This window comes from Achroia grisella, unplaced genomic scaffold, assembly GCF_030625045.1.
Source record: "Achroia grisella isolate CSIRO2021 unplaced genomic scaffold, CSIRO_AGI_Agris_v1 utg640, whole genome shotgun sequence".
Lineage (NCBI taxonomy): Eukaryota > Metazoa > Arthropoda > Insecta > Lepidoptera > Pyralidae > Achroia > Achroia grisella.
In genome coordinates, this window is record NW_026712977.1 from 7,041,598 (window position 1) to 7,068,519 (window position 26,922).

Sequence of the window (26,922 nt, forward strand, 5' to 3'; positions counted from 1 at the left end):
TGAAATAAATCAACTGAACAGTATATGGAGTGCAGTTTATCTCCATTGGCGGGAGCAGAAGTAATTTATATTTGTAATAAAGTTTGGTGTGTAGGGATGCCTGAATCCGAATTAAATTGGTATTTCTTTATATGTGTTGGTAATCAAAGTTAAAAGTTAAAGACTGCTAAACGAACAGACAGATGGTTAGACCGACAGACGGTAGTAATAAAAATATAAGTTCTTATGCAATTATTGATTTCGGTTCCTATTTTGAAGCGTCATTATTATCTAAATTAATTGCGCACAATTGATTAATCCCGTTTACAATTTTTTAACAACGTTAATAATTGAAATCCCTACTTCATGTAATGTTTATTAACTTGTGATATATGACGTGTATGTACTGACGTGATAACTACCTTATTTTTTATAGATACGTTTAGTGAAATTAAGAGAAATTTTAAAAGAATAAATTAACTAAAGGTGTCTGTATGATTTTCAATGTTGCAACTGTTGTATATTAGAAGTAAGTGATATAAAACGAGAGTAGATTTTTTAACCGAATGGAAGCATGGGATGACGGCGGAGAAGTAGCTGTAATACTAAATGCTAGAAAATATCTGCATATTCCCTATACGAAATACGGGAGTTTATAATAATACCTATGTATAAAAATTTTGTGAAATACACGTCAAATGTGAGGTAAGGTTCTATGCTATTTAGGTACTTCAATATGAAAATTAGTTAATTTTTCACTATAACATTAATAGAAAACGGATATAATGTGTTCGCTTCAGGTCCGGTTTTTGGTAAGTTACGTGTATATTGTAACTCAATGCCAATTACCTACATTTCAAATTAATTTAACGATATATTTAATGACCTGCTCCTTTAGGTCACAGGTCAATCTATACTCATATATAAAAAGGAATATTTAACTTTTTATTCGTTAATTTAAGTTAGTAATAAAAATATTACTAAGATTAAAAAAATAAATATTGTCAGCTTATATTTATATTATTAACGGCTTCTTATATACCTGAGTTTATGAATTAAACAACGCATAAAAGGACGTACCTCTGTGGTTCCCTCATTAGAAAAGTTTGCTGGTCAACAGGTTCTGCTTCCATTATGCTTATTTACGTATTCCGCAAGTTGTATATATGCTAATCGACTACTACTAAAACACAATAACATGTAGGCCAAATTTAATGTTTTAGAACTTGAAATGTTATAATGATCGCTGTTTAATATGAGATCAATTGAATAATAAAATTAATTGTTAAATTCTAGCCACAAAAAGAGTTACACACTTTGAATAATACATAGTTAAAACTACACGAGTGTCTAAAACGTAGTGGAAGAGGCGAATGTTGAACCAACAAAATAATTTGTGTTAAAAAATCGGTTTTTATACAATAAAATAAGACAGGTTTTGAGTCAAACATTTCGTCATACCTGGTTATATATTATTCTTATTATTTTATATTAATATACACAAGTTCGACAACTCGCTACTTTTTATTTATTACCTACTTATAAACTGAAATCATAATTTTTAGTGTCCAGTCTAACCAGCTGTAACGTCAATTTTACTTATGATAAACAAGTTTGGAATTATATTAATAATTGTTTTTTTTAGTAATGCAAAAGAATATTAACTTTTTAGCTTGTAAATAAGGATTGCTGGTCCTAAGTAATTTACATGCTAAAATACAATTAACAGTCACCAAAAAAAGCAATACAGAATGAAGAAAAAACAGTCAAAGATCGCACGTCGCAAAACACAAGCACAACGTAACACTGCAAACATTTAATTTACGCATAGTGCCAAATAGTGAACTCACCTCATTGACCCGGTGTGGAGTGTTGAGTTGTGGTTGTGATTTTAAGGGGGCGACATGCGGCGAGAATGAAAGTAGCGCTACTGTGGTGGCGCTGGCGGGCGGCAGCGGCGGACCAGCAGTCGCGTACCGTACCGTCCGTGTTGTGACTGCGCGGGGTCGCAACACACCACTATCAGTAGGAAGGCGCGAGCTGACTCCACTGACCACCGATTTGGGAATACGTCGGCGCTCACCTGAGTTGAAGTGAGGTGGATGAAGTCGTGCCGGCCGCTGTTGCGCTGTCGATCGCGGTGCGACTGAGTCGCGCGCCTACCCAACGTTCACTTTTATATGTTTCCCCTTCTTGTAGGGCGTCTTTCCCCGTGAAAGACTCGTGGATCCAGGATGGTTGTCCGTTCTGTTGACCTGTGACGCTAGAACGCGTCATCCGGCTGTTAAAACATTGTTATCTTGAAAAGTTGTCTGCGGGTCAAGTGCATATTGCGCTTAAGTAGGTTAAGCATGTAATTATCCATAACATGAGGTTTATATTTATTATTTTTTAATTTATCGCACTCATTAATATACTTATTTAGGGGTGACGGCCAATAAGATTCAATATTTGTCTGTGTACATACTAAACTATATAAGATAAGTTGACATTATCGTCTTTATCGTCTGCTCAGTATATAAATATATTTTTTGAGATGTTTAAAGAAATGTATCTATTAATTATATTAACAAATACCTTATATTATAATATTTAGTCTTATATTTATTACTATGGAAATCGATTACGTTACTTATATCAGAAAATACTGGTATATTATTATTGACATTACTGAGGTAATAATGCCTCATGATCAGCGATCCGGAATGAATTAGATACCTATAGGCAGTTTGTAAGTCTTGTTGCGTCTTTAATTACTGTTGTTATAAGTGTAGGTAGCTATAAAAATTGTTTTCATCATGCAAGCAACGTTTATTTCTTGTTAATTTGAAATATAACGCGCATTGGTTTCCCTTTATTAAATTGTTTGTTTAATAAATTATACTTTACCCTAATCTATAACAATAGATAATAGAATAAAATATAGGGTTTTGAAAATGATAGGTTTACAAATTACCAGTAACTTTTCAAATTAGATTAGCAATAACAACTATTTGTAGAAAACGATGATTTTAAAGTTCTTTGTATCGTGTAAGTTAGTTTTTCAGCAATGAGGCCGCTTTTCGTTATTTACATTCTTACAACTTGTTTTTATGTATTTAATAAATACTATGCGCGTATTATTTTATATCCAGTTATTATTTAAAAGTTTACATTTTTCAACACAGTACGAATTCTACAAAGAAAGCTGGTTTAATAGTAGGCTTTATTAATTACTCCATTTGCATAATAAACATTTTGAGACAGGTAATCCACCATCTTTACTAAGGGAAGTGGCTATTAATTCCACTTAATGAAAAACTCAACACACCTTACTTTATTATTCATAATAAAATGAAAATCAATGAAATAAAAAAAATATTAATAATTTTTTTATAATTATTTAATACATGTCTGGTCTTCGAAAAAAACTAAACACATAATTTTAAGTTAATACTTTAGCGAATGCATAACCCAAATCGGTAAAGTCATTTAGAAATTACAAAGCCAAATAAACAAATATTTTAACAATCATATAATTGTTTTGGTCTTATATTATATTTCTTGTCTGTTGGTCTTCTAATAATAGTTTTTTTTCACATCTCTTACATTTACAGGTAGCGACAAATTTCATTTGTAATAATTATCTATGTAATAACACAAGTTAATATGTTTCTTGTAATTGTATTACAAATGAAATTGGTCGCTACCTGTTGTATGAAGTCGTACCTACCATAAATATGCAATGAGAAATTATAACAAGCATCTCTAAAAACTTGTTGACATTTTGTGAAGGTGTTTTGAGAACTACTTTATATAATTACAGTTTAAGTTATTCTCATAGTTACTGCAGTATATACTTACGAGAATAGTATACCTACCTATGCAAAGAAAATTGTGATATGTTATAAAAATATATAAATAGCTCATTAGAGCCCATAGGTCCAATAAGAAACAAATTAAAAAAGACTAACTATCTAATTATGGTTTATAACTTAGTATTGTATACATTCAATTGAAAGAATTGTGTAAGATTTTTTGTTTAAATACATGTAAATTATAGTCCCTGGAGAAATGTACGAATCGTCTATAACCTTATGACCAAGATCGTCAGTGCAGAATGTCGTCTATATGGGAACCTCTGTCGCATTGGTATTTCTGCTATCAAGTTGTTTGTTTAATAGTCTGTGGTTCGGGTAATGAATGGGACAGGGCAGAGAAATTACAGGGAACGGTGACATTACCTTAGTCCTCTAGAATGGCAACACATGAGGACAGGATGTCCTATCGACAATAGCGGACCCCCTTAAGGATCAATTTTCTCTGTATATTAAATCCTACTCATACTTTTGTCCACAAATAGCATTCAAGGAAGGAAGCACAAAATAATTTTTGTTTATTTTGAGTAGTCTTGTCTCAGACAATCGAATGCAACATCTGGCAACTTAAAAAGTTACGTAACGCAGTAGTAAAAAGTAAAGATGCGAAAAACTTCTACTGCTGTGAACCGATTTCAAAATAGGAAGTCGATTGTAGTTATTTTTTAATGAAACATTTAAAAAGTTCACGATGAAAATAATTCGGAGGTATTCCTCAGAATTATTTTCTTCGCAGCTGAGTAGCTGTGCATGTAGTGGACAAGCAACAGTTACCACTTACCATTAATTCGCCGGTGGACATTTAGCTATACATGCAGTGATGTAACAAAAATTAAAAACTTACTAAAATAACTTACTGCTGATATAAATACAATATTTATTTTACAAAAGAGGGCCATTCGCTCCATTTATAGCATGGGTTCCAGGGAGTCTTTGCGAGAGTGCTTTAAGGAATCAAATATCCTCACCGTTGCTTCTCAATATATTTATGAAAACATCATGTATGCCAGGAAGAATATAGACAGTTTCAAAAGAGTTAGTGATTGCACTAATAAAAGCTTACGTAACAATAACAAACTGATTTTACCTAAATGTCGATTGGCTAAAGTTAGTAATTCGTTTTATGGCAATTGCGTAAGGTTTTACAATAAAATACCAGAGTCTGTTATAAATCTGCCAGAAAAAAGATTTAAATGTCAAATAAAACACTTCCTTTGCAAAAAAGCTTACTATAAAATTGAAGAATTCGTTAACGATAATAATGTTTTTGTAGAAAAATTTTAAATACATAGCACTGACAATATTATCTGATTACACTAATAATGAGTGTGTAGCGATTTCTATGTTGATTGTCGCATGCCTCTTACTTGTTACACTGTAATTATTTATATAAAAAAAACATCTATCAAAAAGAGCAACACACAAGTTTCTTGCTCATTCTTCTTGTGATGAATCTGCATTCCGAATGAGTGGTAGAATCAAAATATGACTATTCAAAAGTGCTTGTAATGAGTTTATTTGAATAAAGATTATTTCTATTTCTATTTCTATTACATTTATATTACCTTGTCTATTATTGTTCAATAAATTTTATATGTATCAGAATAATAGTATCACAATAAATCTCTCTTCAATGTGTGCAAAGAGGAAAGTCACAATCTCAATAGACATCCCTACCTATACGCCCATATTACCAGCCTTAATACTCATATCCGCAAGAATTCTGTTCCAATTCCACACAATTCCTGTCGTTTGATTGGCTTTAGGTTAGAAAATATATTACGTATGTGTTTTACGGAATTGCATATTTATTGACGTTCACTTTGCATAAAACGATAGAAAATTCTGTGAATTCACTTGATTCAGTATTTTTTAATAAAAGCCGTTTATAGGGGTTTACTTACTTACCTATATAACCAGGGTGGGACTTCAATTAATCTATTAACATATTGTAAAGGTACTGTGGGAAAGGGATTCTTTTGATGAGGATATACCTCATCAAAAGAATCCCTTTCCCACTCAAATTGGAATGGAAATCATGAGGGCCTGAACCGAGGCCCCTAGCCGTGCCTTCAGCTGCAGTGTTATCCATCAGAAGAATTAGAATAGTTCAAAAAAAGCAAGATTTCTTGCTTCAAAACGAAGGATGTAGGTATATCAGGTAAAAACCTTCTACTTCTCGCATGAGCCTTATAAGTATTATGGTGACCATCCTAATGTATCTAGTAAGTCAGGTATTGTATTAAAAAAAATCTATGTATACTGTATTTATCTAAGATATTTGTTATTTGTTTACCAAAAACTTTATATGTATTAATGATTTTAAGTTTAGTATTGCTTCAATGAATATTGGTTTCTGGTAGTTCACGATCAGAAACTTATTATGATTTGATCCTAAGCACGATGTAAGAGTTACGTTGATATTTTTTAGCGACAGTTCTATTGACATATATACTGAAACATAAATTAATTGTCCAGTACTATATTTTTAATTAACTGTCCACCGGGACAGTTAATTAAATCACCCAATGATTGCGGGTTCGATTCGCCTAGTATAAAAATTGTATTTGTGAGTATGATTGTTTGTATCCATCTGACTTTTTCTATGTATATTATGTATGTATTTAGCCTGCTTGTATGTCTTACACACTTTCGCACCTGGCGGTGCCCCCAGAAAGTTGTATTCGTCAGGCGATGGTCTTCAGCCGCTTCACAAGTCTGTATGTTTAGAGTTCCATTTGCACTCGCCCCTTATCGTCTGGTGAAGCTGTAAAGGCCAGTTGCTGCCAACATCATTAGAGTAGTCCGAAAAAAAGGAGTTAGTAGGTAAAGATTACAGTCAGCGTTGTTACGAGTCACCAAGTATAATATTAACAACAGTACTGTATATTCCAGACTACTTGCAGAGAAATAAGAGGAAGAAATAATAAGCACCAATAACCGAGGATAATTAGCACAACTTAATCTAGTACCAAGCTAAAAGTAAATACTGGTACATACGTAATGTGTATACAAAGACCAACACAAACAATCATAGTCGTGAATATGAATGTTTATATTAAGTATACCATTGCACCGTGAAAATCCTTCTGCCCTAACTCGCAATAAGTTTGTTATGAGTGTTATCATCTGTATAGAGTTAGTCATGCAAATAAATTGATACATTTTCTTTGCTAAAACTAAATTCTAATTTACATACTTATTTGCCACGACGTTTTCAACAACTAATAAATTAAACGAAAACCTAAATAAATAGTATGTAAGTAGTTTAAAAAATAAATTTATGTTTATTATTCATAGTAAACAATATTTCGAACGGAGAGTTGTCAAATGAAAGAAATGAAAGATTTATTGTTATATCCACTTATAAAGAAGTTTGTCCTGATTAACTGGTTCATCAAGACACAGATTAAAAGGCTGCTACAAATTTTTTTTATATCGGTTTATATTTATATGGATTATTACTATAATACTGGTGTATAAGTGCACTCTGTATTGACGCTGGCGGTGCACCAGTGAAGGATAATAGGATAAGCATGAAGTTAGGTCAGCTAGCTCGTTATGGGATTAATCAGGATATCACCTAGGATGTAGGTGGAACCTCCACGTAGGAGGACGATTTGATATGGTTCATTACTTGCAATTGGGTCACTAATCCTCATTATTAACAATTCCATATACACCTATTTTAAAGGGAGGGCTTATAAAATAGATTTCTTTGGTTTCATTTCAGTATCTATTTTATTTATAAGTTAGTTAGTAGGGAAAAATAAAGCGATTTCCATAAATTACTACAGCAACAGTAGATCAAGAGTATTTACGAGTGAAGCGGCAGCAATTAGCCATTATACAATTATGGATGAAGTTGAGTATAACAACCAGTTTAAAAAATAAATCAACACTTCTTTCCTGTTAATACCTATAATGAACGTAAATATTTGTGAGAATGATTGTCACATTTTTATGCAATGCTACTTACAGGTTCGTTTGAAATTTGGTACAGAGAGGTCATATTCCAAGCTATAACATAGGACATTGTTACCCGATTTAAAGCGAGAAACGCAACGGGATATTAATAGTCACCTATTACTAATGTTAAATTAATCTTTATACTAAATTCGAACATAAATTTTATTCAAATTTAAGAATTTCTCTACTGAGAGATGCATTTATTTTCGAAAAAGTTGAGTAACCATAAACTTATTTAAATGAGATAAGAAATAACGACGTCGATTCGATAAATAGAAAAGGGGTCAAAAAACTTACCTGACCACGTTAAAGTCGTTCTGCCAGTTTGTCTGTCTACATACGAGCTTCCAATTGATATTAGTTGAACCGTTAGGTATTCTAATCTTAAATCGCAGCTCTAGGTAAATATGTCATCTTAACGGTGCCGCTGTTGACAATAGTATCCTTTTGTTGTTATCTATCTGAAAATACACCGTAATGTGTTAGTAGGTCCCGTGCACCGAAAGTTAAGCACAAGTCAATACCTGCGAAAATAATTAATGAACTGTATTTTTTCCTTATTTTAGTTTATATTTTAGTCTGCATTTACCCATGCACCTAATTTTAGGTGATATAGTTTATATTTCTTTGTTTATTATACTACAATGAAAATAGCTTAGTCTGAAATTTCAGAGATTAATAAGCTTATACAGGTGTTATTGTGATTTTTGGCAATCATATTTATTTATTTATATTAATTAATAGTTATAATTGTTTTACAGTAATTTATATAAGTAGATATATGACGGAATATGTTTATGTACAGATATAAAAAATATTATAGTTACACAAGTGTTTAAATCTATAAAAATATAGCTGTTTAAAAGCTTTTTTTTTGAGATAATACAAACGCCTACGTCCTCTGAAGAGATAACAAGAACATACATATATCTTTTTGTCAATTTTCGTTACCATTCCTTCAGCTATTTAACTGTGAAAAGGTAACAAACAGACAAAAACACTTAGGAATATTAACGAACTATGAAAAACTATGATGATAAAGATTTTATCAATACTTGACAGATATAAATCAGGATTTTCTTAGTTTGGAACAAATTCAATTACTAAAACGGACCTAATAATTGTTTATTTATTTTTTCTCGACGTCCCATAATGTTAACACCACAGTGGTTTCATGTTTTACCTTCTTGATGCGGACAATAACATAATTCTTTTAGACGTTTTCTGGTTGGCGTGTATTTTAAATGGTGTTAAATAAGTTGGTTAGGCACCTAATGGTAACTACAATACAATACTGTGACCGTTGGACGGGAACATAATATTACTGCAACATCACATATTACAAATTACGGATTGTTGGTAATTATGATTGTGTGAGTATAATGTAGACGTAGTAAAAATGTAACATACCTCCATGTTACATTTTTACTGCGTCTACATTATGCACCAACAAAAACCCAAACTTGATAATGAATAAGATATTTCCTATCAAGTATCATTTTATTATGTAAGCATACAAAAAGGGTTATTAGGTAGATATTACACCCGTAACAGTAATTTATATTTTCATTACCAAATTCTATTCTAAATTGTCACTTCTTTCTATTGTTCTTTTCGGTTCACCTTCCTGACCCTAGTTAGTTCTTTGTATAATTATATATAATATATACCTATCTTACAACAATTTCCTAGTTTCCATTATCGTCCACACTCAGTAAATCACTACATCATCTGTATGGCACTAAAATAGACAACAAATTGAAAATATAGTTTTTTACAAAAGCAACTTCACTCTTATATTAATCTAATTTGGAATTGAACCCAAAAAAGGAATAATTTCATTTGCACAAAACATTATGCAGAAGCAATCAACGTTGTTTTATGGAAGTCGTCAATTTAATAATCTGTGATATAAACAGTGATGTACCTATTTAGGTACATATTATTGGAAAACACAGTACTTAATAAGACCATAACACATTGAATACAATAATCATCTGATTCTAAATTAATATGTTAATTTCTATTCGTATGCGTTTGCGGTGGTATGATTGTATGAAATTACATATACAATCATTTTCCCTACCACCGAAAATAAACAATAATAATTATATATAATAATTGTTTATGTATTCATAAATATAGACTACAAATTCCATCATAATATGATTATATATTGTATAAAAAAATCATTGTATGTGAAAACAATAAATTTAATAATTTATTTTAATAAATGATTGCTATTTATTGGTATGTGCTTATCATACAGTAACTATATTTTCATTATAAAAGCAGAAACTGGTTGGTGATTTTAGTGTTTTTTTACATAAACAAATTCGCAATATACATCTCGTTATAATATGATTATTTACTTTAGAATAATTGAATAATTTACTTATTAGCTAACCATTGGGATGTGCGTAAATGTATCTATTCGCTACTGTTTAGATGTAGGTAACAAATATTCTTACCTGGAAGTAAGATTGATTGAACACTTGGAAGTTCATTGCGGAAATAGTGATGCGTGCATTATTATGCGATACCCGTAACGAACAATGACCTTACACGATCAATGCTTGCTGCAATCGGTATGAACCTGTTACTGGACATGGTAGGTTCGATTTTATAATATAGTAGCATGAGATAATGTGGTCGGGAGCATATTCAGCATATTCAGTAATACATGAGTATTCAAGTAGCTTATTTTGTAACGTGTGTTTCGGTTGGAGGGTGGTCTAAAGTATTGTAATTATAGGAATACGAAGACAACATCTTAGTTTTCCGGATGGCAATGCATTTGTGGTAATACCGACGTCACAGCATGATGTGATATTCATGTTGCCACTTGCCAGCAAGGCTGCTAATAGTTGCCAATTGCCATGATGGTAAAAGCTTCCTTTAGCTCCTAATGGTAGTTTACTATAGCAGTTGCATAAAAAAATATTTACCTTGGCATTCAAAAATTATGTAGTTATTATATTATACATAACATAATACTATGTAAGGTAGACAATATATAATTATTATAAAATAACAACAATGTCATCTCCTTGTCCTACATATAAAGGAATTTTTTTTGGTGTGGTGACATCACTGTATTCAATAAAAAGTGAATAAAAGATAAATATTTTCACTTAAATATCTATTTAAGTAAATATAGATAACATTTACTAAAGGCTGTATGCTCTATCGCTTGACCATTGGCCAACTTGTTACTGTAATACCTACATAAAAAATAGTCCTCTGGTACAATAACATAAGTACTAGAGTTGTATTGTTGTCCCTATATTAACTTCTGTGTTTTTTTTATTTCACACAAGGACCACGGTAAGCAGAGCTTGTATTATGGGTATTAGACAACTGATGTAAAATACATCGCCACATTTTTCTTTGTAAATACATACATATTATAAATAGCATACACCCAGACGTGTTTGTACCATGCAAGGAATCGAGCCCACAAGCATTGGACAGAAAGCGGTATACGAAACAGCAAGACCACCGAGGTCGTCGTATATGATATGGTTATAAAATATTTCCAAGTAAACCGTCAACGTTATTGGCATAAAGTTTGGTGAACTGTCTTTCGATGACGTGGTCTTCTGTACCCCTTGTCGATGAAGTAGGAAGGTGAGAGAAGTTCCACGGGTAGTTTCCCTTTACCCCAGCAAGCTTCTTATCTACATTGGTATTTCTTGAATAGTAGGTATACCTAAACGAATTGGTAGAGATTTGGTTATTTTATTGTTTTTTTTTTGGTATTTGTAATATAAGGTAGTACTTTTTCAAATAGTTTAATATAAATCAATGCATATATAATAAAGTTTGTTTAATACGTGATAGAATTCACAACAGAAAAAATAAGTAGAAGTAATTAGGTAATAAAGTATATTGGTTTTCTCGCATCTAGTCTAGTTCTCTGAAAAGAATAGATAATTTCTCTTACTATTGTGTGATACTATTGTTATGACTAATGTGATGTGTAGCTACCTACCTACCACTATTATTATGACTACCTCCTAATAATGTTAGAGAGCCTGTAACTCAAACACAGTCAGTAATAAACCAGTACTTGTGCATAACAGTTGTTTCTATTACTACCGTGTCACCTTATACATATCAGTGGCGACGAGGACGATCTTACCTGCAATAAAAATTAAAAATGTCTTTTATAGGAAATTTACCTATCTTTGACTATAAAAACTGTGAGTGGTCTATTTTTAAAGGTAGATTGACTCAGTTTTTAAAAGTGAATAATGTGAAGGAGGACAATAAATCTGCAATACTGATTACGCATTTATCAGACAACTCATACCGTCTCGTGCGTAACCTAGCTTACCCTGAAGAATTGGAGGAACTGAGTTTTGTACAACTGGTGGTGTTACTCGACAGCCATTTTAAACCGAAACAGTGTTCATTTGCTGACAGAGCAAAATTTTACGGCGCCACAAGAAATTGCGGCGAGTCGCTGGGGGACTGGGCAGCACGACTAAGAGGATTAGCAAGTTACTGCGACTTCGGTGTTGCCCTGGACACAAACCTTACGGACCGGTTCGTCCTAGGCCTGGGGTCTGGCCCCGAGCGTGACAAGTTGTTTGAACAAAATGTTTCCGAGTTGAAGTTAGCTCGTGCTATAGAAATAGCGGAAAAGGCAGAATGTGCTAGAGATGCGAAGTTCCTAGTATCAGACTCGGTGGCTGTAAAAGAAGAAGCCATGTATAAACTATCGCACAGCTCAACAGGTAAAAAAAATGGCGGCGAAAACAGTGGCGGCAGTAAATATGGCGGCGGGATGAATTCACGAATGGCGTGTGCATCACAAGCGGGCCGCGATCAACATAAGTATTTACGCGATTTACATTGTTTAGTGTGTGGTTTAAAAAACCACAGCGAAGATAAGTGCCGTTATAAAAACTACAAGTGCCAAAAGTGCGGTAAAAAAGGGCATTTAAAAAAAATGTGTAATAAAAAAAATAAAAGTGTTTATGTAAACCAAATCGAAAACGAAAATAATGATACGGATAGTGATACCGGATGTGGCGAGTGCCATAACTTTAATTTAAGGTATGTAATTAATAATAAGCCGATCCAGATAGATTTATTATTAAGTAATAAAATGGTGACTATGGAGTTAGACTCGGGGTCGGGGTCGGGGGTATCAGTAATATCAAAAAATATGTACAACGATAAGTTTTTGATGCATAATCTAATTCATAGTAATATTAAAATGTGTTTGTATAATGGACATAAAATTGCGCCATTAGGGCATTTCGTGAGTGAGGCTACATTTAATAATGAAATAAAACCGTTAAAAATATTTGTAGTAGATTCAAACGGCCCACCCCTGCTGGGACGTGATTTTATGTCCTCTTTTGGTCTGATGTTGACTACAAATATTAATAAGTTGAGTCAGGATGATAATGTAAACACATTGCTGGAACGATATCCTAATTTGTGGCGAAATGAACTGGGTAGTTTTAATAAGTTTAGGGTTCAATTACAATTGAAGGAAAACGCCGTGCCAAAATTTTTTAAAGCTCGTACCATACCCTTTGCCCTAAAAGATAAGGTGGAAGCGGAATTAAATAGACTTGTAAAATTAGGTATATTAGTTCCAGTAAATAATTATAATTATGCAACGCCTATAGTACCGGTGTTGAAGAACGACGGTACAGTGAAAATTGCCGGTGATTACTCTATTACACTCAATAAAGATTTAATAATTGATAAATATCCTTTACCGAGGATTGAGGAGGTGTTTGCAAAACTAGGTGGGGGTGAACAATACTCCAAAATTGACCTAAAAAACGCATATAATCAATTTATCTTGTCCGACGACTCACAAGTATTAACAACCATAAATACACCGAAAGGGCTATTTAAATATACGCGTCTCGTCTACGGTCTCGCTAACGCACCTGCTGTATTCCAAAAATCAATGGAAATATTGCTGTCAGGCATAGATGGTATCAGTATATGGTTAGATGACATCTGTATAACAGCTCCCACCAGAGAAAAACATTTAGAAAGGTTAGAACAAGTGTTGAGAATATTAAACGACGCAGGGTTAAGGTTACAAAAGGACAAATGTGAATTTTTAAAAAAAAATATAACATATCTAGGTTACGTAATTGATAAAACTGGTTTACGTACAAGTCCTGAAAAAGTAAAAGCTATAATGAACGCCCCAGAACCCACTAATGTCACAGAAGTAAAAAGGTTCTTAGGTATAGTCAATTACTATAGAAATTTTATACGGAACGCGTCGAGTATAATGAGCCCACTTCACGAGTTGTTAAGAGATGGCGCTAGGTGGGAGTGGGGCGAGCGGCAGTGGCGCGCCGTGCGCCGCGTACGCGCTGAACTTGCATCGGAACGGGTGCTGGCGCACTTTGATCCCGAGGCGCGGCTTGTACTTACCGTAGACGCCGGGCCCACCGGTCTCGGGGCGGTATTATCGCAACTCGACACTGAGGGTCGGGAGCGCCCTCTGGCTTTCGGTTCCCGTTCACTCTCAAAAAACGAACGGAATTATAGCCAAATACAGAAAGAGGCCACTGCGATTATATTCGGTGTAAAACATTTTCATCAATACTTATATGGTAGAAGTGACCCGTTCATTCTTAAGACGGACCATCGGCCGCTGGTTTCGATATTTAATAGTAAAATAGGTATTCCGACCACGACAGCGTTACGTCTACAAAGATACGCGATTATCCTATCGGCATATAATTACACCGTTCAGTACATTAGCAGTGAAAAAAATGTGGTGGCGGATTATTTTTCCAGGGCGCCGGTTTCAGATGTAGTATGCAAAAGCGACAAAGAATTCGACGCATACAGTGCCATAAATTTTTTAGACGCGACCTCGTCGGCGGTGTTGTATAACGATGTGGAACAGGCAACTAAAAATGATAAAACATTACAAACGGTGATCAAATATATGAACGTCGGTTGGCCGCGAAAAATTAAATGTAAAAGTATTACTCCATATTTTCTATGTAGAACTGATTTACAATTTGAAAATGGTGTGCTATTGCGAGGTCATAAGGTGGTTATTCCCTTATTATTGCGTGAAAGAATGTTGCAGGAGTTACACAGTACACATTTAGGTATAGTGAAAATGAAATGTAATGCGCGCGGTAGAATGTGGTGGCCAGGTATAGACAGTGATATCGAACACTGGAGCGGCGCGTGCGAACAATGCATGAGTGTGCGCCCCTCACCCCCTCGCGCCCCGCCCGCGCCCTGGCCGCGGCCGCCCGCGCCCTGGTGTCGCATTCACATTGACTACCTGTTTATAGGGCAACGGGTATACCTAGTAGTAATCGACGCATTTTCTAAATGGCTTGAGTGTATTCATATGAATGCCGGCGTCAGTACTCAAGCACTCATAATAAAATTAAAACAGATTTTCTCAGTGTTCGGTATACCTAACACATTAGTTTCGGATAATGATGTTAAAATAAACTGTAAAGAATTTAAAGATTTTTGTTCCAGTAATGGTATTGAATATATTACGTCACCAATTTATCACCAATTTATCACCCATGTAGTAACGGTCAAGTGGAAAACTCTGTTCGAACTTGCAAAAAAATGTTAAAAATTATTTTAAAAGAAAATTTAAACCACTGTTATCTAAAGGAAAAATTATTGGGTTATTTGTTCGAATACAGAAATACTATACATTGTTCTACAGGTCAATCACCCGCAAAATTAATGTTTGGTAGAAATTTAAGATCAAGACTTGATTTAATACTTCCTAAAGTAAGAAAAACATCTGATAATAATAATGACGTAGTTGAAACAAACTGCAGACATTTTAAAAAGGGTGACAGGGTACTGGTACGTTGGTATAGCGCTAGGAAGGAACATTGGAAAGTAGGCGTAGTCGAAGAAATTATTGGGAATAGGTTATTTAAGATATATATTCACGATATAAATACTAAATGTATTAGACACTTGGACCAAATACTACAGTATAAAGGCAAAATAAATATGGATTGTAAAAAAAGCCGGAGAATAGTACAGCTCGTTCCGTGTACGGATACGGTGCTTCTTCATTTTCACCACCCCTCACTGTGTCACAAACACAACAGTTGGTTGATCCCAAACCTTCTGTAGTGATGAGGGAGGAAAACATCGAGGTACTGCCCTCAAATGAAGAAAATAGGGTTCTTTGTGATGATAGTGACTGTAGGGTTACGGAACGTGTGGATGAGGATTCGACGCAACAAGAATCCGCGGCTCAAATACCGCATGCCACATCTACTTTTCAACCGGTGTCTATGCAATCATCACCCGGACGTTCCAAAAGGCCCCGAAAGAAAGTAGACTATACTGTATATTTTAAGTAAGTTAGTTAAGTTGGTAAGACTAGTGTAAGAATATTATTGTAATGTAAGATGTACTAAATGAGCCGTACTTAATAAATGTAATTTTTTTCTCGTCAACAGGTTTCAAAATTAGGGTGGAAAGATGATGTGTAGCTACCTACCTACCACTATTATTATGACTACCTCCTAATAATGTTAGAGAGCCTGTAACTCAAACACAGTCAGTAATAAACCAGTACTTGTGCATAACAGTTGTTTCTATTACTACCGTGTCACCTTATACATATCATGTTATAACTTAAACCGACACTATAAATGTTTAAGTAAAATGGTTAAACAAACTTCCTACATTTAGTTGATAATATTTATCAGACGGAGTCATAATAACTTCCATAAATAATGTTTCTATTAAAAAATATAACATGTAAGTAGCGATCTATAACCTTTGCAAGGGTTATCGATACTATTATTACATTATATAAACATCCTTCCAATATGGTTATAGTAAGTGAGATCTCTAACAATCTCAATATATTTTTTGTTGTGTTTATGTATCTAATAAATTGTCCGGACAGTCTAATTTTAATTGAATTATTATTTTTATTCATGATATATTTTAAAGATTATAATATTATACAACTTATTAATATAATTCAAAAAGATGTCTCAAAAATCTGCAATAAGCAGATTTCTTTAGTTTTACTTGACAATAATTATACAGATAAAACTTTAACGTCAATATGTAGTTATAAAATGTATATATATATATGCAGCATTATTGTTAAATATTATTTGCTTTTTTCCATAACATGTAAAAACTACTGTAGCACAGTACAACATTGTAATTATTTTAAGAAACAATACAATAATTCTAAAATACCATATTATAAATATTTAATAATTCTAATTAAAATTTAATTAAGAAATATTATTATTTTCTAATATTTTATGGAATGCAATGGATCAACGCAATGTTATTATTAGTTACATGTTTTACAGTCGGCTAAAAATATGTGAGTGCATTAAAATTTACTAGTTTGCATACAATAGCCCGTCCCGTTACTTTATTATGGCTTGTCCATTACTCGTGTTAATGTCAAAGGTGTATGACCAAGCGCGTTTGGGTACATCCACATAGGGTTCCGTGATATAGCCGTTCTGAATTAAATTATAAATGTAGACGAAATTGGTAATTGCTTTAGATTGTAGTTGCAACATTAATAAAGTAATTAATCGGCTATAAATATATTATAACTAGCAGACCCGCGTAACTTCCTCTGCATTATATGTACTTACTTTAACTATTTATATAATATCTTTTTAAATTATAACCTATGTGTTATTCTGATGTATAAGCTATATATAGCTATAATGTAAAGTTCTATTAAAATCCGTTTAGTAGCTTTTGCGTGAAAGAATAACAAAAATTCAATCATACTGACAAATTTTCGCGTTTATAATTAGTAGTATTAGTAAGATATAACTGAATGGTCACAAGGTAACGGATGACCTGATGTCAAGTGACTATCGAACAGTACCGTAGATATCTCGTGTGATCATGCATTGCCATTCCATATGTCAATAATTTAACTTCAAACTTCTTACTTAGACGACCCTCTTATGGTATACCAGCAACTAACAATGTATTAGAATAATCGGGTATAAAAAAATCGACAGTGTTCCCATATCTTCAAAATTAAACCAGCAGCTAGAAAAGTTTGTACCAACAAAGAAAAATACGTGCTTACAATCTTGGCAGAAATTGCTTATGTGTAGAATTCAGGAAAGGAAAATCGGCATATTCCATTAACTTTTAGCGCAGATATTATTGCGTGAAATACACACACACATAAATACTGTGTCGTTTAACAGGTTTTTTACCTGGGAGCCTTTGTGGTTAATAAGTAAGGTACAAGAGTAGGTAATAAAAGAAGTCTTAGACAAAGCATATGATGAATGTATAAACAGACAGCAAAGCATGACATAAAAATAACAACTTGTTTATAATGATAGTCAAATAAGTAACTAACCAGTGTTGTAGGCTTCCCGTAGGAAAATAATAATAATATAATGTCTTTAAAAAAAGAGAATAAGTAGATATATATATATATACATAATTTTATATATTATAATACAATTATAATACATATAATTATGAAAAAATCGTATTAAATAATAAAGAAAAAAAATATATAAATAAAAATAAAGAAGTTTCAGTTTATGGAAAATAACAATAGAACTAAGTACGTAACTATAAAAATAATCTTAATTATTTATTTGAAATTCTTTCAATATCAAGAAATCAATCATTAACAATTTGATAACATTAAATAGCGCCTAACTCCAACAAGAATAGTTGTACCTTGTCATAGGGTTCAGTATCGTTTTATAGGGCTATGGCTAGAAATATTACGTTTTGTGGTGGTGTTTATACTACAAGCTTATATACTCATATATCTTCTTACAACTTTGTACAAGTTAGTCACAATTTATTGTTTTACAAAGTCATGTCTTCATGCTACTTTTATGTAGTTTCGGTGCATTGGCCTGGGGTATACAATATACGCCTACATGATTATTGTCTTATGGAAAGAACATACCTACCTAACTCGTTGTTTTTTATTTATTTCGACTACTTAGTATATTGAACTCACATTTCACATTCTTACCACTTCAAAATAGATAAGTAACCCAATACAACTAGTCAGGGTATTTATTATTGAAATTAAAATTATAGTGTAAACATAGAGCATCTTTAATATTTAAGATACAATATAGAGTCTAAATTATTAAATCACAGAAAGAATAGAAACAAATAAAATGACATCACAATAACTTACTTAAGACAACATTGTTTCAGAGTAAATTGACGGTGGATAAATTTTATATTTATAATAAAAATATTATGTTTTTCCTCAAAACTACATAAGTAAAGTCAAAGTATTCGTATAAAAATCTAATGGCGTATTATTTAGCTATATTCGATAATATTTCTTATACAAATTAATGAATGTAGTATCATGGTATACAATGTGGATTATCTTCTTATTAATTATAATACAATAAATAACTTTGACATTAAAAAGAATTAGCAGTGCCCTCTGTAGAAAATAAAATCAAGTAAAACCAAACAAGCAGCCAGTAAACAGCAACCAGCTTGTCTACTTTAGCTTGTAGTACTTACTACATATTTTCTAAAAAAGAATATAGATGGCGCTGTCTGTATGCTTTCGTAATATGTATAATTGTTTTAGCATTCAAGTATAAGTAGATTACTATTACCCTGTGATTATTAAAATATATAAATAAGTCCCCTCTATGGTTTTAAATATACTTACATATGTAGGAATAGATTGTTGGAATTATTCAAGTACTATTACTACTAATACTATTGATTATAATAATAATGTTGAACTAATTTATATTGCATTCATTTAAACCGTATTTAAGAATGACAGAACATTGGATTGCTTGCTAGGTACCATCTTATTGGTTCGTCTTAGTATTCATAGATGGCGCTGAATGTGTTAATAATGCGGAATCAACGCAATGAACTTTGGAGGCATTGCGTATACTTTATTATATACACAACATGAATAGGTATTCGTTCGATCCGATAGCGACCGACGACTGGCTCGGCTTTGGAGTACGAACGGACGTACTAGACGGACCAGGACGGGACGGGACGGCACTCACTATACACACGACACTTGTAGTGCAGTGTGAATAGAGTATCGAAAGCATCCGCATCGCCGAATGCAATCACAAAGATTGAACGTTTGTTCGTGAATATTCTGTGTTGGCTTAAAAGTTACACTTTGTGTTTATCAATACGAACTGTATGATTGTTTGATAATATCTGTAATTCAGGCGGCGAAACACGGTGTTTTTAGGTAAGTGATCTTAATGTTTATGATTAGTGTTTCTCTTTATCAACAACTAGGTATAATTAAACAGGTAATTGTACTAATTGTTATATTTATCTAATGTACGAAATAATATTTTAGGTGTAACTAATTGGCTTTTTGTACTGAGAAGGTATAGAGGATTTTCTGTATTATTATGCGAGTTATTTTTATTTTATTTATATTTCCGGCACGTATGTTCGAGCAAATATGTTCTATCTATTTATCGGCTTTGACTTTGCTTGCGTGAAATAAAATTCAAATTATGTATTGTTTGTTAGTCCCGAAGTCAGAAAATTCACATAATAATTAATATAAAAAAAAAAATAATAAGATTGAACATATGTAATAATAAGTATTCAAATATATATACATATATAGGATACTCAAATATCTATAATGAAAGATATGTCTAAATTTCGGAAACCGAATATTAAAGCAGATGAGACAAAAATATAAATAAGTTCTTGTGTGACTTGAATTATTAGACTTTACTGCTTATAAAGACCAGCCACCTGTACTAGCTCTCTGCTTAGAATATGTATGTTCTTCTACCTACTGGCATACATCACATACAGCAGACCATAAAACAGCGCTTATTTTCCAACATGTCTAACTTAGGTTGATTATGAAAAATTTACCCAAGGCGGGGGGGAGGGGGACCAGGGAAACAATACCCGTCCTCCCCACTTCTATCCTCAAAAATTTATGCCTTCTGTATAGGTTGATGCTTTTGCCATACATATCTGAAGGTATGTATCAAGCCCGCCCACAAAGCTATAATACAGATGTCCCCGTCCCCGGGGCTATTGCCCCAAACTTGATGCCGGGACAAAGGGGCGCCTCTAGGCTACGCCAACCTGCTCCCCTCTAGGGGGATGCGGAAGACTTATGTTGAGAGACTACGTGCTGGCAATGGTGTCACTATTAAGTCCTTTCCCCCTCCCTCAAAGTTGACTACATAAGGTGTCAGCTTCGGTATAAAAAGGCGTAAATGAATGATACGAGGGTGCACCGCCTCAATATGCCTGGGCTCAATACGCCAGCGTAAACCGCTAGCGCAGACGGGTGCACCATTCCATTATCATATATTAAAAAAAAATACGCCTGGCCAAGGAGCGCCGGGTCGTGGCCCGAACTTAACGTAACCTTGGTAGGATTTGTAGTTGACAATTGGTTTCAACTATCAGCTGCGATCAAAACCACCACTGACATGACTGACATCATGGAGACCTGAAAAACGGAGACCAAAAAAAGAGCGAGATGACATCACACGACAACTTACACAGCTCCGTCTAGTCTAGCTTGTACTATGGGATATAAATATTTTTTTGTAATACCTACATACTTCATATAGTAACATAATATACAGCCAATATAAACAATTACACTCGTGAATACAAATGTTTGAACCGTACGAGGAATTTATTTCACGACCATCAGAAGTAAGACAATAGCCTAAAAGCTAGACCACTGAGGCCGTCCCACTTATCCCGAATGAAGAGTGAGTTCGGGATAGGTGCAATTTGACTTATGGTGTGCATTTTCATCACAACGAGAACAAGTGGGTGAACAATCGGAGGCCTCGTTGCACTGGTAGACTCATGGTCTTAAACCTTGGCTTGTTAAGAGAGTATCTCTAAAATCAGCCGGTGTAGTAATGTAATCCAATTTCTTATATAAATCAATAAGTAACTCTTATTATTGTAACATATCCAAAATTAAGTAGGTATTTACTAAAATTTTACCAAAGGCAAAATTTCTGTTTCTACTCTCTCTTGTATAAAATCTTATCTAAGTGAGAGTGATGGATCATTATTCTCTAGAATACAGCCGTTGAACCAATTTAGATGAACTTCGTGAGATATAAATAAAATTAACTCTGTGTTCGGGGATAAATGAAAGCGGAGGAGTCGAGAAATTAGTGTTTGGTTTCTATTTTATTGTAACATCTGACTATTAATAATTAATTCATGTATGGCCAATTGTACATAATTTATTGCACTTCATGTATTTAATATACTATCGATATTAGAGAAATCAACTAAAATAAAAAAGAATTACACATTTGCCTTCAATATTTTAGAGAAATCGTTACTGGTATACATTTTTACATTTATATAAAGGATATTATTTAAGGTATATAAATACAGGTAACCTGTAGTTTATTCTGTCCAGTAAAAACCAATCAGATATTGTGGATTTTCAGGATATCTCACACGACATTTTTGTAATAAGTGTATGACGTAAAATTTATATCAAATTAACTAATAAATAATTATACCAAAGTGTTTTATGTCATGGATTATATCATGTACATAATTAGATGAATCGTTTGTTTGTGTATCTTTATGTTGATCATTTTGTTATGAATAAAACAGCTGTTCAACCTCGATGGCGTAAGTGCCGTGGTTGGTATACTTATTACTTGATATGAGGCCGCGTGACCAATTGACAGACACCAGATGTACCATCTCGGTAATCTTAAAGGCACTTCGTTTATATCCCCTATTATGTCAAGAGTGTCCATCCTGTCAACTGACTTTAAAAGGCTCTCAATACAACTGTTCTGCTATTGCGAATATTATTTTGTCAATTTAAACGTTTCCTACAAGACTCATACTTGTATATAATTTTAATGTCTTCTTAATATATTTTTTGTGCATAACGGCAAAATTGGAGATGGGTAATAATAAAAAAAAGCAATCAGTCCTAATAGGCAAAAAAATTAGACCGATTAAAGTTTTATTTATGTTTGTTAAGTTTGTAGTGTTTATCAAACAAATAAACGGAGAAACAAAATTTATTTTCATTTGCAACTGTGTAATCGTATTGGCCATATCAATATTAGCTGTAACACAGGAACCCATTTTTTTATCAATATTGTATTATCAAGAATTTATTTTCTCTTTAATTGGTTACGAAAGTTCCAGGACTTCTACGAGCGAGACTGTATTCATATGCTAGTATATATTATTATAGAAATACCGTGATTATTACAAAGAAAACGTAAATTATGTAAATAATAAATATACAGAAACAGATAATACACAATAATAAAAGTAGGTATAAAAATATGTATAAAGATACGTCGTGTACAATAAGAATGTCATATGTAAACACTCCCCTACAGTTTCTCATATTAGTAGTCATTAGAAATGAAATTCATTTAATAATTTGTTGTGTGCCGCCCATGATCTCATTGTAATGTATTAATGGTTAATTCCGTAATGCATTGTAATTAATTCTGCAACCTGTTGACCGCAATTCCTAAGTTTTACATATTCCATAATATCTTATTACCTACATATACATTAGGTATACCTATATATGTGGTGTGGTCTTGTACAATTTTAACCACAAATCTTTTTTTTTTGAACATTCTTTATCTTCTTCAATCATCTCAAAACCTATTCTAAATACATTTAAGTAAATATTTACATAATATTTCAAATCTTATTTAAACGATTAAATAATAAAGAAGATAACAAGTCTTGTGGTCTCACATACGACGCTGTTGACGTGAAACATGTAAGATATATAGTCAGGCGTACCATAATTAGATTATTATCAGGCTATTATTATTAATTAAAGGGACAGACTAATTGCTCTTCTATAATTTTAAGCGAGTCTTGTAATAACACACGATGTTCATATTGATGTTTATTGTGTTTTTCCATTGTAAAATTATCGCTATAGTACCAAATTCCTCCATTATTTGTGTATAAAGTGAGTGACGTTGTCTCAATCGACTGACTAACAACATTTTAAACCTTAAATCCGAAACTACAAATTATGGTACAATTATAAATAAATAGCCTATGGAGGCATGACACTTTTTGTGATGAATAATATTATATATAATATTATTCAGAATTAAAAATCCTTGTAGTTAAATATATCTATAATAACAATTCATGATATTATTTTTAAAATTTTCTTAACTAATCGATTTCGTGATCGACCACTTCATATGAAATATTTTGTATCGTTCAGTAAATAATAACTACTTATTGCAACTCGTTCTACTTATTTATTACGTAATAAATTTTTCGTTTAACGAAATATGTAGTAATTTAATACAAAATTCCTTGTTTATTCATTATAAATATCTGCCTCAAATTGAAATATTTATGAAAAAATGTTGTTATTGTAACTTGTTACGTCAGAAGCGTCTAAAAATGTTATTTTAAGCAGGACCAATTAACAAATTCCTCTGTTAAGTCTGTCTTGCGGTTTAGATGGATTCATCATACCACTTCAAAAAGGAGGAAAATTTCACATCATATATTTTAGTACGATGTCTACGCTGATAATGAATAGGTCTCTATAGTTTCATTTTCTTTATTGTGTTGTTGTTATAATCGTGTTGTCACTCTTAAAATAAATTTAATAATCTTTTTTTTATTAATTAGTAAATTTAATTTTATTAAATAAAATGCACTTGCATGAGTGGTGCGAATTCAAAGTTCGAAAGGTTAGTGATTTGTCAAAAAACAAATTTATTACATGAGACGTTTGGATGAGTCATTCCCATGCGGGTTGAATTAAGGGAGCGCCCCTCCTTTGGCTCTGACATAAGCCGAAATACAAAATTTCGATAATCGATAGTGTAAGCCTGCGTCCCTTAATGTTGCAATAATGACCTATTACGAAACAGTCGGCTTCTGATAAACCTCTTAATTTTATTTATGAACTCGGTAGATAGTCTGTTGTACTGACGATTCATGCAAACAGGCATACGTTATTTAAAGAAAATATCTAACCAGTCAGATATTGGTGAACATTTTTTAGATGAAAATTGATGAAGAAAACTAAAATGTGTACTTATGTACACAAATTACATATCTTTTATCTCTATAATTATTTATAGAGATAAAAGATAAAAGTTATAATAGAGATAAGAGTTTAAGCAAAGCCGACGTAATAATAAAAGTTTAATCAAAATTGGATCATACAAAACGGATCGTTCAAACGCAGATCCAAATTACTACGGCCTGAGCAGAGGTTCGATCTCCTAGCGGTGCCCTTAAACTAAAGTCGTATCAGTCAGACGGGAGTTGGTCTTCAGCTGCTCCATAAGTCCGTTAAAAAATTGTTACAAATATTTGCTGCGTCAGGGTGTATACATCACTTATAGCAGGTTTTATTAATATTATTTCTGGTAAGCGACAGCAACTTGCGACAGGAGACTGCGCCCGACATGAACAGGATGGTAGGAGACAGCGACATAACATATTACTTTGTATGCCATTGTATGAAAGTCTAAGGGGCACGAGACTTCGTCACGTGACATGCAGCGATTCGCGATCGCTTACTGTTGTTCTTTTTTTCTGTAATGATGGTGGCAGTCATGCTTACGTCTGACAGTAAACGGTTAACCACGCAATAAGTAGCTGACTTTTTTAAATTCAATATATTGTTATAACTACGATTTTGATAGTAATTTGAAACGGAACTAAATGACTGGTTTTTTTACACGTTTGCGAGGGTTGTGTTGTTTAACTCACCTTCGAAACCGCGCTGACGTTTACTTTTCTTTATATACAACTATCTTAACTACCTTTTATAAAATTAAATGGTCTATTCACGTCTGAACCACCACCATCTCTTGTTTCCTTTAGCGGTAAAGCAAAGCTAATTCCAAAATTAAACATATTTTATATATATTTAACAATATTGATATTTGTATTTAAAAAAATATATATTTATAAATAACCATTACTTGTTATTTTTAGATTGTAAAGTAAATGATCTCTTTTTTTGTAAGTATATTTATTACGTGTTGAATTATACATTATTTATGAATGAAGGTCCTATCGATTTCTTTCATTCCCAAGTTGTACAATATTCAATTGAAGTCGGTTTTCTTTTATAAAAATTTACTCTTATTATTATTGTATGTTAATTTTCTTTAATAAGATGGGCACAATTTAGGTTTCAGTCCAATAGTCGTAATAGAAATCTGTTGTTAGGACGTTCATTCACCTCGAGGGAGATGTATTGGGTGCGGCGGAAGGCGGGTGGGGTTGGTGGGGTGCTTAGCCGGGTAAGGCACCGTACCACGGAACCGACAACGAGCCGATATAAGCCGTATTGAGCTGAATTGATCGTGCTTTGGCAAATAATGCCCATGAGATTACTAGTTGTAAAAGAATGAAATCGGAAACAAGAGAGAAGGAAAAATCGAAAGAGGGTATGGTGTATGCATTAAAGTTCATAACATACATACCTACATTAATTGCAAAAAATATGTCTGCCTCTGATTGTTATCGCCAATCGACTGAACGAATTTTAATGACGTTAGTTCTCGAAAAACGGCCTTAAGCTATCATTATAAAAAATGCAGACAAAGTCGCGAGGTACAGCTATTATTGTATAAAAGGTAAATATACATTTCTCAAGTCGTTATAATGTAGATGAAGAAAATAGAAGGAAAACATGAAATAAAAAATACCAAGCCGCCTACTAATAATGGAAAGCTATTATAATGTTAGCTAAGTTAAAAAAGAGAGAAAATAGTGGGTTGATAATGATACATGTGAAAACTGTAGCTACCTACCGATACCCTGTTATAAATCCAACGGCGATCGAAATTACGATAGGATGAACCGAGGTCCGAACACCAAGCGGTGGTTTCAAACTAAACTTGTATCCGTCAGGCAGAACTTGGCCTCTAGCCGCTTCATAAGTCCTTCCGCTGGTTTATATTGTCTCCCGTTCCCTATTTAATCCGGTTAAGCTGTAAAGGCCAGTTAGATTTAACACCATTAGTAATTGAAATATTAAAATAAAAATATACCAATTTAAAAAAATTACATATTGTGAATCAAATCACGCGTTGTTAAAAAAGTAATAGGTACATATAGTTAATAA

At 32.9% G+C, this 26,922-nt stretch overlaps 3 protein-coding genes across 4 annotated transcripts in view; 2 read left to right on the top strand and 1 right to left on the bottom strand.

Moving 5' to 3' along the window:
- The window catches only part of LOC131849161 (neprilysin-2), a 40,967-nt gene extending 38,836 nt beyond the window's left edge, over nt 1–2,131 (bottom strand). The window contains exon 1 of one of the 2 annotated variants that reach the window (XM_059199161.1): nt 2,063–2,131. Coding sequence is in view for 1 of the 2 variants with exons in the window: in XM_059199160.1 (XP_059055143.1) it covers nt 1,830–1,834 (5 nt within the window). In the remaining variant the exon portion in view is untranslated. Of the gene's footprint in view, nt 1–1,829 lie in introns of both variants that reach the window. The other variant, XM_059199160.1, reaches the window with a different exon arrangement.
- Nucleotides 2,132–11,891: 9,760 nt separating this feature from the next.
- Nucleotides 11,892–16,362, top strand: LOC131849315 (uncharacterized). The gene is made up of 2 exons (XM_059199354.1): nt 11,892–12,869; nt 16,262–16,362. The coding sequence occupies exons 1-2, from the start codon at nt 11,968–11,970 to the stop codon at nt 16,272–16,274; spliced, it is 915 nt and encodes a 304-aa protein (XP_059055337.1). The 5' UTR covers nt 11,892–11,967; the 3' UTR covers nt 16,275–16,362.
- Nucleotides 16,363–19,826: 3,464 nt separating this feature from the next.
- LOC131849168 (ras-associated and pleckstrin homology domains-containing protein 1) overlaps nt 19,827–26,922 on the top strand; it is a 90,726-nt gene continuing 83,630 nt past the window's right edge. Inside the window, exon 1 of the mRNA XM_059199170.1 lies at nt 19,827–20,034. The gene's annotated coding sequence lies outside the window, so the exon portion shown is untranslated. The remainder of the gene's footprint in view (nt 20,035–26,922) is intronic.